This window comes from Botrytis deweyae (assembly GCF_014898535.1).
Source record: "Botrytis deweyae strain B1 chromosome Unknown BDEW_004, whole genome shotgun sequence".
In the NCBI taxonomy this organism is placed as follows: Eukaryota; Fungi; Ascomycota; class Leotiomycetes; order Helotiales; family Sclerotiniaceae; genus Botrytis; species Botrytis deweyae.
The window spans coordinates 410,004-427,446 of NW_024066211.1; the positions used below are offsets into that span (position 1 = coordinate 410,004).

At 40.4% G+C, this 17,443-nt stretch overlaps 4 protein-coding genes across 4 annotated transcripts; 2 read left to right on the plus strand and 2 right to left on the minus strand.

Moving 5' to 3' along the window:
* Positions 1-2,141: 2,141 nt before the first annotated feature.
* Positions 2,142-2,817, minus strand: EAE98_002128 (uncharacterized protein; the record flags this gene model as incomplete). The annotated part of the gene is made up of 2 exons (XM_038949747.1): positions 2,142-2,492; positions 2,770-2,817. 2 exons carry the CDS (start codon positions 2,815-2,817, stop codon positions 2,142-2,144), a joined length of 399 nt encoding a protein of 132 aa, XP_038813486.1.
* A 548-nt stretch (positions 2,818-3,365) lies between these two features.
* Positions 3,366-6,274, minus strand: EAE98_002129 (uncharacterized protein; the record flags this gene model as incomplete). The annotated part of the gene is made up of 2 exons (XM_038949748.1): positions 3,366-5,567; positions 5,621-6,274. The coding sequence occupies 2 exons, from the start codon at positions 6,272-6,274 to the stop codon at positions 3,366-3,368; spliced, it is 2,856 nt and encodes a 951-aa protein (XP_038813487.1).
* Positions 6,275-11,020: 4,746 nt separating this feature from the next.
* On the plus strand, positions 11,021-12,909 carry EAE98_002130 (uncharacterized protein; the record flags this gene model as incomplete). The annotated part of the gene is made up of 6 exons (XM_038949749.1): positions 11,021-11,171; positions 11,231-11,264; positions 11,314-11,480; positions 11,626-12,086; positions 12,145-12,390; positions 12,451-12,909. 6 exons carry the CDS (start codon positions 11,021-11,023, stop codon positions 12,907-12,909), a joined length of 1,518 nt encoding a protein of 505 aa, XP_038813488.1.
* A 1,447-nt stretch (positions 12,910-14,356) lies between these two features.
* On the plus strand, positions 14,357-16,304 carry EAE98_002131 (uncharacterized protein; the record flags this gene model as incomplete). Its single annotated transcript, XM_038949750.1, has 2 exons — positions 14,357-15,795; positions 15,847-16,304. The coding sequence occupies exons 1-2, from the start codon at positions 14,769-14,771 to the stop codon at positions 16,302-16,304; spliced, it is 1,485 nt and encodes a 494-aa protein (XP_038813489.1). The 5' UTR covers positions 14,357-14,768.
* Positions 16,305-17,443: the final 1,139 nt, after the last annotated feature.

Sequence of the window (17,443 nt, forward strand, 5' to 3'; positions counted from 1 at the left end):
TATAATTACAACTATATACTACAAATATCTAAGTACTACTTCTCTTTTTAATCTTTTAATCTAAGGAGTTTTCATCTTTCATCTTTTCACCTCTTTACTTCCTTTAAGTATATTCTATTTTTCTATAATTTATACTTTATAATCTTATATCTTTTACTATACGCTTATTTATTAGATCTCTTTATTACTAACTTCTTATTTCCTTTACACCCTTACTAACCTTTCAATCTTCTCATCTCTTCTATTTATCTTACTCTCAGCTTCCTCATTCTCTTAATCTTCTTAAAATTTCCAATACTTAATCTTCTAGCCCTCTCTACTTACATTATAATTTACTCTCTATTATTATTTTCCATGTTTATCTCATGTTTATTTTCTACAACTCAATCATTTAAGTAATTTCACTATCTCATCTATTTGATTTAATATATATATCTATATCCTATATTCCTTTCTCATTTCCTTTATTTTCTTTATTTTTGTTCATCTATATTAACTTACACTTATCTAAACACATTTACATTTACATTTACTCTTTCTATTTACTCTTTCTATTTACTCTTTCTATTTACTCTTTCTATTTACTCTTTCTATTTACTCTTTCTATTTACTCTTTCTATTCACTCTTTCTATTCATATTCACTCTCCTCATTCACCCTCTCCCTCACCTTAGGTAATCTCTAATCCAATCTACAAAAGCTCCCTCTCCAATCATTTACTCCTAAATTGCCTCAAAAGAAGAACTAAAATCACATTAAAGGGGTATCAGACCTCATTCTTATTCCTAACAGAATAGACGCTATCTAAGATACTAGAATCCGCGTATCATGATGCTAGATTATACTATAGCATTTACTATAATATCACTCTCTAATTCCCCTCTTATAGATCTCTTTCTAATCTAACAGCTCATTTTTAAATTTCCTCTAAAATTCGTATTCAAAGTCTTCTTTACATACTATCATTCATTTATTCATCAACTCTATATTAGCTTTTACTCCTACTTCTATACCTGTAAATTTATTTCTGTTTTTATTTCATTTCAATTTATATTTCTACTTTGACTTTAATCCAACTCTTCTTATGATCAGTATTCTAATTTCTATACTATTTTCAAATTCAAATTGAATACTACTCTCCTTATTCAATTTCTTTTTTCACTAGCCTATTCACTTTCTCTACTCTTATTCACTCTTTTCACCCTTGATCATCCTCCCCATCCTATTGAACCTGTTTAATCTTTCCCGCCTCTTATTTCTCCCCTTACAGTTCGAGTCTCATTCCCTCTCTCCCAATCACATTCACTCTCTCCCAATCTTATTCGCTCTCTCTCATTCTCATTCATTATTTTTATTCTCTCCCAATTTTTATCTACCTCGATGACTCATTCTTTTCATCTTCTCCCTCTCGGCTTTAGCCTTCAACCTCTCTATCTTTAATTCTATTATTAGAAACTTTTTTTTATTCACCCTCTTTATTCACTCTTCCTCTCATTTACTCTTCATCTCCTAGACTTTCCCTCTTTTTGGCTCTCCCTTATTCACTCTTATGCACCTTTCTTCTCCTAAGCTCTTTCTCCCAGACTCTTCCTCCTAGGCTCCCCTTCTTTAAGCCTCTCCTCCTCAGCTCTTCCTTATTCATTAGTATTTACTCTTTCTCTCGTTGACTCCCTCTCTTTGGCTCTTCCTTTTAAGCTCTCCCTTAAAATTCCCTCTCTCCGGTTCTCCTTTATTCACTCTTATCCACTTTTCCTCTCCTAAGCTCTCCTTCCTTAGCTTTCCTCTTCTAGCTCTCCATTTGAATCTTTGCCTCCTACACTTATTCTCATCTACTCTCTCCATTCTCTCCACCCTTCTCTTCTCAAACTCAATTTCATTCACTAACTTCATATACCCTTTTCATTACCCTTCTTATTACCCTCCTTATTACCATTCCCTCCCTCTCAACCTCAATATTTTTCACTATTTTAATTCACCCTCCTCACTCACCCTCCATATTCACCTCACTCATCTCATTTATCTCACTCAACAACTTCATCCACACTTATACTCTAACTCCTACTCCCTTTCATAACTCACTCTCCTATTCCCTCTCTTACTCTAACTCTTTGATCTTACTCTCTCATAATTCACTACCCTAATTTACTTTTGTAATTCAATCTCGAAATTCATTCTCCTTATTCCTATTTCTCTACTATTCCTTCTCTTACCCCTTCTCTTACTCCCTTTTTCTTCTACTACTCTCTCTTCCTCTTCCTCTTCCTCTTCCTCTTCCTCTCTTTCCTCCTCTCCATCTCCCTCTTCCTCTTCCTCTTCCTCTTCCTCTTCCTCTTCCTCTTCCTCTTCCTCTTCCTCTTCCTCTTCCTCTTCCTCTTCCTCTTCCTCTTCCTCTCCTCTTCCTCTTCCTCTTCCTCTTCCTCTTCCTCTTCCTCTTCCTCTTCCTCTTCCTCTTCCTCTTCCTCTTCCTCTTCCTCTTCCTCTTAATTCACTCTCCTAATTCACTCTCCTCATTCACTCACCCCACAAACCAAAACCAATTACTCTCTCTCACAAATTCCCAAAATTCCCAAATTCCCCAAATTTCAACCCTTCAAACCACAAGATTCACTCATTTAAACCCGTCATTTAAACCCATCAATAAAAAAGAAAAAGATAATGAAAAAATATAAAGTTTAAAATCAACACCTAGATAGGTAAACTCAATGTGACTTCAGGTTAATATATAATTCATTCTACTTCTCACCTCACTCACCTACCACAAACTACCTACCACTCCCTTCCAACCCAACACTACAAACCCCACATTAAATCCATTCATTCTCAATTTTTGATCACTCAAATCTCATACACTAATTCATCCATCTATCAATTCGAATGGAATATCTTGAATGTATCTTCACAATATATACATGTGTGTATATATCTTCATTACTATCTCACTACCTGACTACCTCACTATTTCTCTACAACATCATGAAATCCATGCATACACTCCCCCACCCCCTATCTCGCATTCTTAAATTACTCATCCATCACCCCACAACTAACCCATCGAAAAGTAGATCAAGAAAAGGAAAAAAGATTCCCCTCCCTGATTTCATACTACTTTCGCAACCCCCTCCCTATATATTCATCCCCTAGAAGGGAAAAAAGAAAAAAAAGTTCAAAAACGCCCAACTAATGCTCCCTCAGGATATGCTCGCTTTCCGCAATACCGCATATCGCACAGACATTCAAAGTTTTTTGGTATCCTATATTAATATCCATATCCTCGCACACGCACTTGCATACGTATAGTTTGGTAATAATTTTTCAAACTCCATCCCTCATGTAAACATAAAAAAAAAAAATTTCAATCACTTTACATCATTTCTTCTTTCCCTTTTCTTTTTGTCCCAAACCAGACGTACCAAGAATGTCATCGAAAGTCGATTCTTTTCTTCCAGCTGAAGATACGGGCCGACCATCCGCATGAAGACTAGCAACGCTATTGCGACTAATCACACTGTTGCGGCTATAAGGTGATACACCTCGTCTTCCCATAGCACTCACAGGCGATTCGCGTCCACCTGGCGAGTCTGATCTGAAACCAGGTTCCATATTACCTGGAATTGGTAACATTTCCAAACCCAACATAACACTGTTTCGTTGAGATTGTCGACTGTTGCTCCGGTTATCAACTCCAAGCATACCATTACTCGCGACACTTGATCTTCGAGAAGAATTATCGCGACCTCGACTATCTGGTCGACTAAAGCTTCCACCAAATCCAGGAGGTGGCGCAAGTGGTGACATTACTCCTTCTTCTTGGTCATCTTGCGAGAAAGGTTGTGAGATCTCATTCGCTTCAGCATTATTGATCCATTTCTGAGCAACTGTCCAACAATGCGATCTGCGGTAAACACCTTCTGTACCATAATTGACAACGTCACTAGGCAAACTAACCACTCCTTGACCACCTTGAACTCCATACCATGCCATTTTCACTCCCGAGGCATCTTCCAACCAAGGAAGATTACCCAAAGGTGGCTGGCACAAGAAGTAATCTACTCCTTCTGTGTATCGTAAATTGTCCACGTCTACAACAAGCATAGGAAGCGATTGGATGACTGCGTAGAGGAACAACCAATGTCCATATCTTTGATCGGCCAATTCTTGAACATTCTTGCCCTTGGATTCCTTCTCCTCAAATGACTTGTGCATCTCCATAAATGGAGTTTTCTTATCAGCATCGAGGTTATGACTCTTGGCTAAGATAAGAAGTAGCTCGTATTCCTTGAGTTTTCTAGTTGATGCCTTGTGTTGATCCTTAGGTGATAGAAGAGGGTAGCCAGGTTCAATAGATGCCATAGTTGGAATTTTAGGTACGTCGAATGGAATGGGTGGTAAAACTGGCGGAGAAGATCTGTCGAATTCGGCCAAGATTTTTCTCGCTGCCAAATGAATTGGATTGGCATGAGCCACATCTTGATCTTCCGAGTCCATGGATCGAGTCGTGATAGCATCTCGATCAGCCATAAAGTCGTAAAGGTTGCACATGTCAGAATACAGCTGTTTAAGTACTTTTCGATTCAAGCCACCTTCAACAAAATGATTCTTGGTCTTGTGCTTTGGTGGCCATTGACCATGAACTATCTTGTAGTATGATAGTACATGTCTCCTCATATTTAGGTAGTTCGTCTTCCAATTTTGGAATCTAGCAATTTTAGATTCTGCGCTAGTCTTCGACGAAGCTGCACCAGAAAATAGAGCAGGGTACTCAAAATCAGCCAATCGTTCCTCGGCGCGTTGTTGTCTTTGGAAAAGTTCCAAAGATGCTCGTTCCAATCGATCCCGAGTGTTGTTTGAAATTTCTTTGAAAAGACTCGATTTAAGATCTTTGATTGAATGCCATTTTCCAGCTGCGTGTACAAATGCCTCGTGATATAATTCTGTAGATCTCATGCGCTCTCCTAATATAAGTGCCTCAATAGTCTTCTCTCGACTTTGTCTAACATCAGCTAAACGAAGGTCATCGAGGAAAAAGGCAAAGCTAGCTGCTGCTGCCTCTCCATAAGTTGATCCATCATAATTGCTAAATTCGAACTTCTGTAACATGGAAGATATGGCCAAGAATATGTAAAATGTAGTAGGACAACTTTTGGTGGCAACAAGTGGCTGACCTGTCATAAACGCAAAGAAATTTCGAACATTAATCAGATTTTGGATATCGTCGGGAGAGAATTTAGTAGGATCATCAGTAGATAATTCAGTCGGAAAGTAAAGATGGATTTCTCCATTATTTTCAGGGTATGGGTTCATATAATCCGATGACGCTTCCGATCCAGATGGTCCATCTACAGGGGTTTCTGGGGGTGTACCGGTTTGTGTTGAAGCATCAGGACTTTGCCTACCAGCCGAATCCAAACTTGTTGACCTCCGCTTAGCGATACTGCTGGTTATCATTTCGTGAAGGGGTCTAGATGACGATAGGACCAGAGAGGGAACTTTGAACGATGGGCCATGGCTAAATGATTCTGGAAAAACATGTACAAATGTATCACAATATTCTTCCCATAATTCTGGCACCTATTATCTGTCAGCTATAATCTCATCACAGGTTGCGCCAATAGTATTGTTACCTTCTCGCCATTGGTTACAAGCGAAATGTTGTAATCAATCTTTTGATCCCCTGCAATCACCCAGGCAGATGATCTACCATCCGAGCCGGAGTTTGATGATGAATGTCTCGACTTCGTTTTTACCGGGAAAAAACTCCTCCGTTTTGATGCTTTCGCATTATTTTCACCATCTGAAGTGTATGAAGTTGGTCGACTGGATATGGGAGACGATACTGATCTATTGCCATTACCACTGACCGCGGAGAATGGAGATGGAGGCGCAAGGGAATTGACATTCGAAGTGGAACCGTGTCTGCCTCTTCGTTCTGTGAGTTGATTGACAGGCGGTTCTGTTACATCTGGCGATGGAGAGGGATTGATTGGCGGTGAATTATTATGAGGTGGTTCCTTTTGTAATTTATTTGGTGCTTGCTGAGTCGGTGGTGCTGGCGGAGCACTGGCGGGCATGGCAGGAAGCGTAGGAACGGGTGGGACATCTGCGGATGGTTCGGGAGATGGTGGTTGTCGGATAGGAATGTTGACATTTTGAGGTATTGGTGGAACCTTTTCTTTAGTAGATTTAGAGTCTGTCTCTACAAAAATATTTGGAAGATATGCAGAAATGCGATGCAAGCGGGAGACGGATCTCGACCTCTTCTTTGGACTAGAGCTCATCTTGAGATCTTCTAGTGCCAGCACTTTCGTAATAGCTTGCGCTTCTAGCTGTTCTTTGACTTCCTCCGGTACAAACCCCAAAAGTTTTTTGTGGTGGAATGATGGAATTTTGAAGAAAATATAAAATTGTAAGGTAAAATGAGTGTGAATAGAAGTAGTTCACTTACTCAACGTCATTCCGTGAGACGTTCTCCCTTTTCTCTTTGAATAATAATAAAAAATCGAATAGGGAGGATCTGCCAAAGTGGAGACTTGTATGTACAATTCTTCTCTCAGCACTCTACTCCGTATTTTATTCTTCACTCTCAAGGGTAAGAGAAATCCCCATGAAAGGTTTAATTGTGGATACTTGACCGAATTGTGCGCTTTTGAGTATGTGGGGATCAAGAATTGTGCGCTATTTGGTTTGATGTGACAGCGTGAACGAGGATTGCTATGTTTGAGATGGAGTGACTCGAGTGATTCAAACCCTTTTCGAATGGTAAGGATTACGCGGCAGCAGCGGTGCGGTGGATTTTCTTTTTCTTCGATAGTGGATAAAGAGGAACAACGGGGAATTGAGTGAGGATATGAGGAGAAAGATGGGAATTGATAAATGAGGTTAATGTCCTTTGAGTGGTCCTTGGTACAGATATCTGTTCCCGAAATTCTATTTAATTAACAGGGCGATTTCCTGCTGCAAACTTTGGTCGTGATTGGCGGGCACTTTTCCCAAGCTTTCAGAGATGTGCGATGAGGGTTTAGTATTTTATGAGTATGGTGTGTTCTGCATTCCCGTTGTTGGTTCCGTATTTATATGAATCGAAATAGAACCGCACGGCGGCAAAGAAACAAACGGAATATCGGCGGGTACGAAGGGGAAGAAGCCCTCGGGAGGAGGTAGAGGCAAAGGCCCAACAAATAACAGACGGATTGAGCCAGAAACGAACGTTTAAACGAATGTTATCAATCGTCGTAAAATCTCTGGCTTGTTTCAATTTCAGGTCAGGGTCTTGGTTAATGTACCTGCTCCGTGGATACCGAAGATGCGGCTGTGGTTGATGATGAAGAAGATGATTAGGTCATATAATGGATGCACTTACGCAGGACTACCGGGTACTTATGAGTAGTGAAGAAATGAAGAAAGAGTGAGAAAGAGTGAGAAAGAGTAATCAAGAGTAATCAAACTGCAGCTGATGTTGTTTTGACTGCAGCAACTCTTGCTGTCTTGTCATCTGCAAGTAAAGATTGAATTTTGGGTATACACGTTGATAGGTAGCGGGGACCAAGCAGGAGGCAGGGCAGGCAAAAGAATCATTTGATACCTGGGCACGTGCAAGGTGGCCATCCAAGTGATAGGGTGGTATTTTTAACATGCAAGGTGATGCTATTGCCAAGGGATCTACCAAGCTTGCACTGCCGAATCATAAAAATATCACTGAAGACCTTGTTGATGAATGTGGGAGTGTGGATGCCCGTGGTGGCCATAACTTCAAGGCATCAACAAATTATCTGCCTGTCATAACGATGACTAATTTTTATTTTCTCTCCTCTCCTCTCTTATTACTTTCCCGTTCTCTTGGAGCCTTGCCTTGCCTCTCTTCCCCCCTTCCCCTTGGCCTACCTACCTACCTCTTGTTTTACATCCTCGTATATGAACAGACTAGGTAAATTCATCTATATAGAATCAAAGTGAATCATATAAATTCGAGAAATGAAAGCAGTGTGCCATAGTAAAACATTTAAATTTCTCAATTGAAACCATTCTTGCACCATCTGTATGGATTGGTACTAGATGAAATGGAATATAGATTAATTCTCCTCGTCTCATAATTCTCATTGGCAAAAGATGTGTCTGAATAATCCATTTGATCCTCTCGAAGCCTGTTGTGGGCAATGTTGGTCCATCGGCCAAGGAGAAGCCCAGAAGAGGTCCAAGACCACCCAAGGATATTAAACAGATTTCTAGGTTGCGAAATTTCATCTGGTGGAAACACATCTATCTGCAGCTTGGTCGGCCGAAAGAAGCCATCTAGCATCTAGCATCTAGCATCTGGGTATATGAAAAGGAAGGAGAAAGTTATTATTATGGTTAGTGAGCACGATCTATGGATGCTGGCGATGTCTCTGCGCGTGTGGTGTTTGGAAATCAACCCTTTTGATTGACACAAGACAGTACCTCAACTCAAGGCTAAAAGGCGAAAGGAAAGAGAAAAGAAGGTGATGATCCAAATCATAAAGTTTTACAGAAAATGGTGTGGCTGAGACTTTTGATGTATGTGACCTGGAATGATTAATATATCAGGAGTAGACATTTTGAAGGGTCATGTCGAAGGGTCATGCTGTGCTTTTCGTTCATGGTGAGAGAGAGAGAGAGGGGGGGTGAGAGTCTGTGAGTAACGAGAGCGACGAGGGCGACGAGAATAACGAGAATAACGAGAGTTAAAAATAGGATACACATATGTCGACTTCGTGATCCAGTACGTACCTAGTTATCAACCCATTTCCTTCCAAAAAAGACACAGCACCCCAAAGTCTTTTCGCCACATGCATAGATCATCCCAAAACATTGACGCAGGAGTAATGCAGGTGCAGATGCCGTATTCGATAACCTCTTCTTGACCTTTTCAAAGAGGACAAGTCCTATGTACTCTTCCTATACTTTTACGTATTGATATTGAATTGATGAGATGACTTGACATGTTGACAGCTTCACGAATATATTTATGTTTCATTCATTTCATTACCTGAGATCCACTACCGACCTAGTCCCTTTCGGATGTGGGAAGTCCTTTCTTTAACCCATCTAACTGTGCCGCTGCCGTTGTTGGTTCCTGAATTTCAGCACGTCATTTAGTCCCGAGAAATACAGAGTAATGATCCCATCCCATGGTCCTTGGAAGGAGCATGTCAGCATGGTAGGGAAACTAGGAAGGCTCGAGGTACTAGCTAGGTAAGAAATCTCCTTATAGTATAGAACATAGAGCATAGAGCAAATCACGGATCAATCGGGTCGACAACGTTACATTGAGCACATTTTTAAACTGCGGAGCCGGTCCCGAGAATTGGTGCCGTGATTTGTACGATGAACGCGTGTCGGCTGTGCTTACTTATTTATTTTGGTTAGAATGGTGATGGTGGTGATTCTTAGGCGGGCTTCCCTTCTTGCTTTGATGCCTCAATCCTACGGAGTACTAGGTATGCCGTTGCTTTGGAGATTGTAAATGTATATCTTCAATTATTTCGACTCACTGCCCGCCAAGAGGAGGATATTTTGTGATACGTGTGCAAATTTTGGATGATATCAAATAAAGAACTCTGGTATATATCGCCTCCAACCTCTTAACATTCCCTCCATCAATTGGGAACTTTATCAATACGTCAAGTGCACAATAATCAGGCGGTTCATAGATCAATCCGTTCCGCTTTCCTCATGAACTCTAATATCCGTCATTGAACTTCGAAAGACTCCACGTAGAATTTCCTTTCGTGCTACCGTACTCACAACTTTCTAGACAGAGTATTTCGCTTCGGGTTATCGTAAAAGACTCCGTCCGTCTGTACTTTGAGTAGAATTCTTTTGATTACGCTGCTATTACTAATCCCCGCGATACCTTCCGAAATTCCACCACGGAAGAGCTCGAGAGCTCCTCGTTCGGCACGAGATAAAGTGGAGCTCTCTGGATAATAAACGGAAATCGGAAATTGAACAGACAGCAGTTAACACCGAAGAAGTGAAGCTTCGAGGAATGCTTCGTAAAATGTTTCTGTCGGCTGTTTGCTTCATTTGGATTCATCCATCGTCTTTCTGGCAATTCGGAGCCGATGCAAAGCGGAAATAATCTTCCGGTGATGGAGATCATCAACCAACCTCGCCAACAACCAACCAACGAGCCAACCAACACGCATACAACATACACACAAGCGTGATCCAATGTACTGTACTCAGTGGTACCAATCTGGAGATCCCATCAAAATCACATACAGTACTAGGTAATCAGACCATGAGATGATGAACCAATCTCTATGCCTACTAAGTACCTATCAAACACATCAGACTTCCTCGTATTACCAACTTGTCCCAGCGACAAAATTTTATCATTTTCCCAATGGAAACGGTTATTGTTTTTGATACGTCATCTGATTCATTGGTCCATCACGATGAAATCCAACATTGATCTTTCAGATCTGCGGGGTAGTTTTAATAAGACTTCTCATCAGATAGATTAAAAAGCTTGCATAGCTGCCCGGAAGCTTGGTCATTCGTCGAAACTCAATCCTTCACCGTCGAATGAAGATGACGGAAAATCATCCAGTGTCGGATAAGCCCTCGTCTTCTAACAGGAACGGACATTGCCGTCGCAAAAAAAAATCGCGGGGTCTCCACGAATACAATATCCACCCTATCAAGATCCTCGTGTTGATAGCTCAACATGGAAATGACTAGGTACTACCTACCTTTTTCTCTCCTCATGGGTACGGATGTGACGTTGTAAAGATGGGGTTTCTTTTTCCGCATTCAGGAAATAAAATGAAGATGTTCTCGCATTTTTTTCCTTTCTCATTTCACAGTGTGTTTGTACCTTGTGACACTTTGAATTGCAAGAGAATTTGTGCCGCGCTGAGCCAATCGCGGTCTGTTGATTGATGCAGTGGAGTCGAAAAGAGCAATAGCACAACAGAAGACACAACTGATCACCCCTCCGAAAAAGACGTTGATTTTGCTCCCAGGAAATTCAACTTCTTTTGGTATTACAACACATCAAGATGGATACTTTCGAAAAACCAGAAACTGCTCAACTCGAAGCTGCTCGAGAACCACCTTCGGCTCAAAATGGTTATCACATTGATGCTGCGATAGAGAAGAGACTTGTGCGAAAATTGGATAAACACCTTATTCCATTGGTGTTGTTATTGTGTAAGTTACATCTATAAAGTTCATTTACAGAGTTTTACAATTTTTACTGATTTGTATAGATCTTCTATCATATCTTGATCGATCGAATATTGGGTAGGTACCTGTCATGAGGAAATGTGTCGGTTTTCTAACATTCAATCAGAAATGCTAAAACTGCGGGCATGTCAAAAGACCTCGGAATATCAAGCAGCGAATATGAATGGTTGTTGACAATTTTCTACATCGCATACATTGTGTTTGAATGGTTTGCTTTGATGTGGAAGGTTCTTCCCCCACATGTATGGGCTTGTTTCTGTGTAGTTGGATGGGGTAAGTTTCACTATTTCATCGTTCTATCTTATCATCCTTGAGGCATTTTATAGTTTGAACGAGCTTTACTTCAAATGCACTTAGGGATTTTCAATGTGTTCCACGCGTCTTCTAGAAATACAATTACTAACCACAAACATCACAGGTACCGTTGCCACTCTTCAATCAGCCACCCAATCATGGTCTGGTATGATGGCAGCAAGGTTTTTCCTCGGATTCTTCGAAGCCGGTTATGGTCCCGGTATTCCATACCTTCTTTCTTTCTTCTATCTACGTCACGAAATCGGTATACGAATCGGAATTTTCCTCAGTGCTGCACCCTTGGCAACATGCTTCGCCGGTGCATTGGCATATGGAATTACTAGTGGACATGCCGCGATTGCAAATTGGCGTCTTCTATTTTTGGTTGAAGGTTTACCATGTGTAGCCGCTGGAATCATGACATTTTTTGTCCTACCCGATAGTCCAGAGAAAGCACGCTTCTTAAACGAGGAAGAAAGAGCGGTCGCTAAAGCACGAGGCGTAAGACAAGTAGGCGCAGAGGAAGAACATCGTGTTGGAGGTGTCAAATGGGCTGATATTGCTGCAGCTCTTGTGGATCCAAAGGTACGTTTCATCTTACGTGTATGTTTGAGGCATCAAACTCTAATAATGTCATCACTAGAATTGGCTCACAGCCTTGATGTACTTCTCATGCAATGTATCCTTTAGCTCCCTCCCCGTATTCCTCCCCACTATTCTTAACGAGATGGGGTTTTCATCCATCAACGCCCAGGGTTTATCCGCTCCCCCATATTTCCTCGCGTTCATCGTCGTCATCCTCTCAACCTACATTGCTGATCGCACTCAACAACGTGGTTTGGTAATCATGTTCCTCTCGGTTATTGGTGCCATCGGATACATCTTATTGGTAAATAATACATTCCAAACACGATATCAAATATAAATTCCAACTAACATCCATCCGTAGGCCACCACTTCCACAACCGGGCCCCGCTACACGGGTGTCTTCTTCGCCGCCGCAGGAATCTTCCCCGCCATCTCTAACATCCTCCCTTGGGTTTTGAATAATCAAGGCTCAGACACCAAGCGTGGCACGGGAATCGCCCTCCTCAATATGGTGGGTCAATGTGGTCCACTTCTTGGGACGAGAATGTATCCCTCGAAAGATGGTCCATATTACCGCAAGGGAATGTGGGTGTGCACTGCGTTTATGATTTTCAATGGTATTTTAGCGCTGGCGTTGAGAATATTGTTGAATTGGGAGAATAAGAGATTGGATGAGAAGTATGGGGTGGTGGGTAGGAGGGATGCGAAGGGTAATGTGGTGGGTGAGAAAGAGGCTGAGGATAAGTTGGGCGAGAAGTCATATGTGGGTGGAGAGGCGGGAGATGAAAATGATGGTCCTAGGTTTAGATATGTGTTGTGATGTGGTGTTGGGAGGTGGGAAGTTGGGGGCGGAGGAAATGGGGAGATGGGGAAGAGGAAGCGATGGGAGGTGGAGTGCAACGAAATAAAAGCAATCTCTGGTGATGTAAACAGAATCAGTTTGATTCAATTGGATTGGATTACCTACCCTACCTATCTAAATATCCATCAAAACATCATGACTCTAAATGAAAATACATGAAGAAGAAATAAGCTTCCAGCTAAATATCTTGGCCCGCTTGGCTTTCTCGGCGGAATCGATTGAATGTGTTGGGTTGGGTTGTGTTTTTTTTTTATCAAGGATGTCTGGTGGCCCACCAGCCGCAATAGATCTAGGTACCTAGGTATTGGTAGGTAGCTAGAGGTAGGAATTGTGTATTGTGTATTGTGTATTGTGTATTGTGTATTGTGTATTGTGTATTGTGTATTGTGTATTGTGTATTGTGTATTGTGTATTGTGTATTGTGTATTGTGTATTGTGTATTGTGTATTGTGTCTAGGTATTGATTGGGCATTTTGGGGATTGGGTATTCAAATATCGTAGAAGTTTAAGGATTGAGTATGTGTTTGAGGATTGAGTATTTGTAAGATCTTAGTTTATGTGGAGATTCTGGGTTGGTAGGTAGGTGGGGATATGTAGGTAGAGGGAGGGAGAGAGGGAGAGAGGGAGAGAGGGAGAGAGGGAGGGAGGGAGGGAGAGAGGGAGAGAGGGAGGGAGAGAGGGAGGCAGGGAGGGATGTGTAGATACTGGGACTGGAAAGGGGGTGGATCTGATTAGATATGATGTTGAATGGGTATGTGAATGTGAATGTGAGGTTTATTACTTGTGAATTCGTGGGATAGATAGGTATGCAGGTAGATAGGTAGATAGATAGATAAGTAGATAGATAGGTAGGTAGGTAGATAGGTGTATAGATAAGTTTCCATTACCTTGTCAATTTATTAGAGGGTCTTACCTACTTGATTGATGCTTTGATGTTTTGATACGGTAGGTACTAGGTACCTAGTTGAGTTGTTGATATAAATGTATATATCGGAATACCTAACTACCTAACTATCAAGATCCTACCACCATTTTATTTCATCGAAAATAATTCAATAAGTACCTAGGTAATTATTATCATGTGTTGCGCGACTTGGTTTGGTATGGACTTTGATTTTTATATACTCCGTACTCCGTAAACACTCGGGAGGTGATATTCCACTCGATGTTTGAATTTCGTGGGATGGGATGGTAAATTGTTGGGGATGTGTGAGATGGAGATGGAGATTGAAGAAGATTCTTAAAGAAGATTCTTTGATTTTGGTCCCCAGTTTTTTGAGGAATATGACTGACCTCAGTTAGCTTAACTCACTCGTCTTTTGAATGCAAGAGTGGTGACACGACACCAGATGGAGACTTTTTGACGTGTGAATATTTTTCATTCATTTATTCATCGCTTTCTGTTTGCTGTTTTTCGAGATTTATATTTGTTTATTTGTAGTTTATCTCCTTAGGTAACTAGATACTCATCTACAAACACGAAAACTTCTTCAAGATTGACTGGTGAGAGAAACTGGTGAACTTGTCCGGTACTCGTACTCCAATCCAAAATAACCCCCACTTGCAAGGGCTCTCCTAGTAACCTTTCGTTCACCACGCAACGACACAACGACGCAACACCTCGAGCATCCGATAGTGTCGCCAATCTTTGCCTCCAAAGTAAACAAATAAAATCCAAAGCATACCAAGATGCGATCATTTACCATTGTCAATTCACATACGCAAATGCATAGCGAAAGGTAGATTGTCATTTCATATCCATTCAACAGATTGATTTCCTTTAATAAATAAATAAACACCTCAAGACTCGAGACTCAATGACCAATCCATTTCATCCTAGATTTCTCCGTGCGCTCTTCCCGCAACAATTTCCTGCAGGGCAAACGTCCAAATCCGCAACTCAAGGCCATCGCAATAAGCGCGTAAAGTATATCCACGAGCCGTCGCACGAAGAAGAAATCATCGAAGCGTATGATGGTGTTGATGGGGATGATGCGGAGGAGAGAGAAGAGGATGAGAATCAATTACGCTTGGAACATAAATCGTGTGCGAAAGCGATGATGAGGAGGAAGATGGCGGAACGCGTGACGATTGATCCGGATGGTGATTTGTTGTTGATTTTGAATGAGAGGAAGAAGAGTAATGTTTTGAAGAGGAAGATCGGAGGAGCGGGATCAGGAATGGAAATGATGGCGACGGCAGTGGATGATTCGGGGATTGGGGATGAGATTGTCGGGGATGGAGAAGTGGGCGTTTTGGAGACGGTGGAGGAAGATGCAGATGGGAATGTGAATGTGAATGAGATTGTGGAAAAGGAAAAGGAAAAAACTAAAAAGGAATTGAAGGAAATTCATATGTTGGTTTCGTCAAAACATATGGTCCTTGTTTCTCCCGTTTTCAAAGCAATGCTTCAGTGGAGCAATTTCAAAGAAGGATATGCGATGAAAGCGCATGGAAAAGTCGAAGTTCCCCTCCCCGATGATGATCCAGATGCCATGCGTATCTTGGTTGATATCGTTCATTGTCACCATAAAGATGTGCCTCGAAAAGTTAAACTGAGTTTGCTTACGCATCTGGCGATTTTGGTGGATAAATATCGTTTACATGAAGCGGTGCAGATTTACTCCGACATGTGGATTTCCCAGGCGAAGAAGAAATTTCCATCGAGTATGGCAGAGGATGGTATTGAAGTGTGTTTGCAATGGCTTTGTATCTCATGGGTTTTTGAAAAGGCGAGGGATTTTACTTCTTTGACGAGGATTTTTCAACAGGAGAGTACGACGAGTTTGGCAGAGATGATTAGAGATTCGAATTGGGATATTCCGGTGCCGAGTTCTGTTATTGGTTTGTTACCCCGATGGTAGGTTGGAGATTCAAGTGCTAATCGATTTCTAGAAAATATCGAACAAGATCGAATCCGAGCTCTCGATGAAGCAATCTCAGCACTCAGAGACACGATTGAAAATTATCAAACCTCTACTCTCGTATGTCGTGGTCGTCCTTCACATTTATCTGCCGAGCAAATTCCTCAACATAATAAACAATGCGATGCGATGGTTTTGGGAATGTTGATCAAAGAAGCGATTTATCATAACCTTTATCCGTTACCTGAAGCTCCTTATACGGGTCATTCTTTCATTAGTATTTATGATAGCTTTCAAAATTTTGAAATCACAAATGCGTGTGAGGTGGTTAGAATGTGTGGAGGGAGTGGAGGTGGGGGAAAGAGAGAGAAGGAGGAGTTGGATATTCATGCGTTTGGGAATGGGTTGATGGATCTTCTGGAACCGGTGGAGGAAAGTTTAAGTGGGTTGGATATGGGTGGGTTTAAGGTTTCGTTGGGGTTGGTTTAGGGTTGTATTTGGGGTGCATTCGGGGGTTGTATTTTGGGAACTTGCATTTGGGGATTTGAAGGGATTTGAAGGAATTGTTTGGGGTGTGTTGGAGTGAGTTGGGTTGTGTGTGTTTTTTTGGATAGTAGAGGTTTGTTTATATTGGGTTGGTGGATGGTGTTTTGAGCATTGGGGTTAGGTGGTATATATTTAGATTCGAAAACTTATATAGATACATACAGACATACAGACAGACAGACAGACAGACATACATACCTACTACGTATATACATACGTATATACATACAAATATATAAATATACCACGAGGATATTATTATTGTTGGTTTAAGAAGGATACGAAAGACGTAGCACCTACGTATTAATAGATCCTAAATATCTAATTGTATTCTATCTATCTAGGTAAAGAGCTAGTTATATAGAAAAGTAATAGGCCTTACCTAGGTATATAGACACTATTGAAAAGAGCTAGTCTCTTTCGCTTCATCCCTTTAATATTACTAGTAATTAGGTAGGTAGGTATTAAATTAAAGTTATTTACTCTAGTTTATATAATTATAAATTAATTGGTATAGGAATTATTACTTATAGGTAAGAGTATGAAAAAATATTCTGAATATAGTTTTGATAGTTTTGATAGTTTTGATAGTTTTGATAGTTTTGATAGTTTTGATAGTTTTGATAGTTTTGATACTTTTAATACTTTTAATACTTTTGATACTTTTAATACTATAGAAATAAGAGCAATTGATTTGTTAAGGACTTTTATAAAATTAGGATAGAGTGGGATAGAGGATTTTCTATTAGTTCGAGAAGGATATAAAAGATATAGTACTTATATATTTATAGATTCTCAATATCTAATTATATTCTATCTAAAGAACTAGCTATGTAGAAAAGTAGTAGGCTTTATATAGATATTATTGAAAAAGCTAGTCTCTTTTATATTTACTTGATTTTTTTGATATAATAGTTATTATATTGAAGTTATTTCTTTAAAGTAAATATTCTTGTTTATATATTCATAGTCTATTAAAAGAGCTAGTTTTATAGTAAGACCTATATAAGACTTACTTCTTTCTATACTTAGCTAGCTTATTAGGTAGAATATACATTGATAATTAGAGTCTATATTAGTAA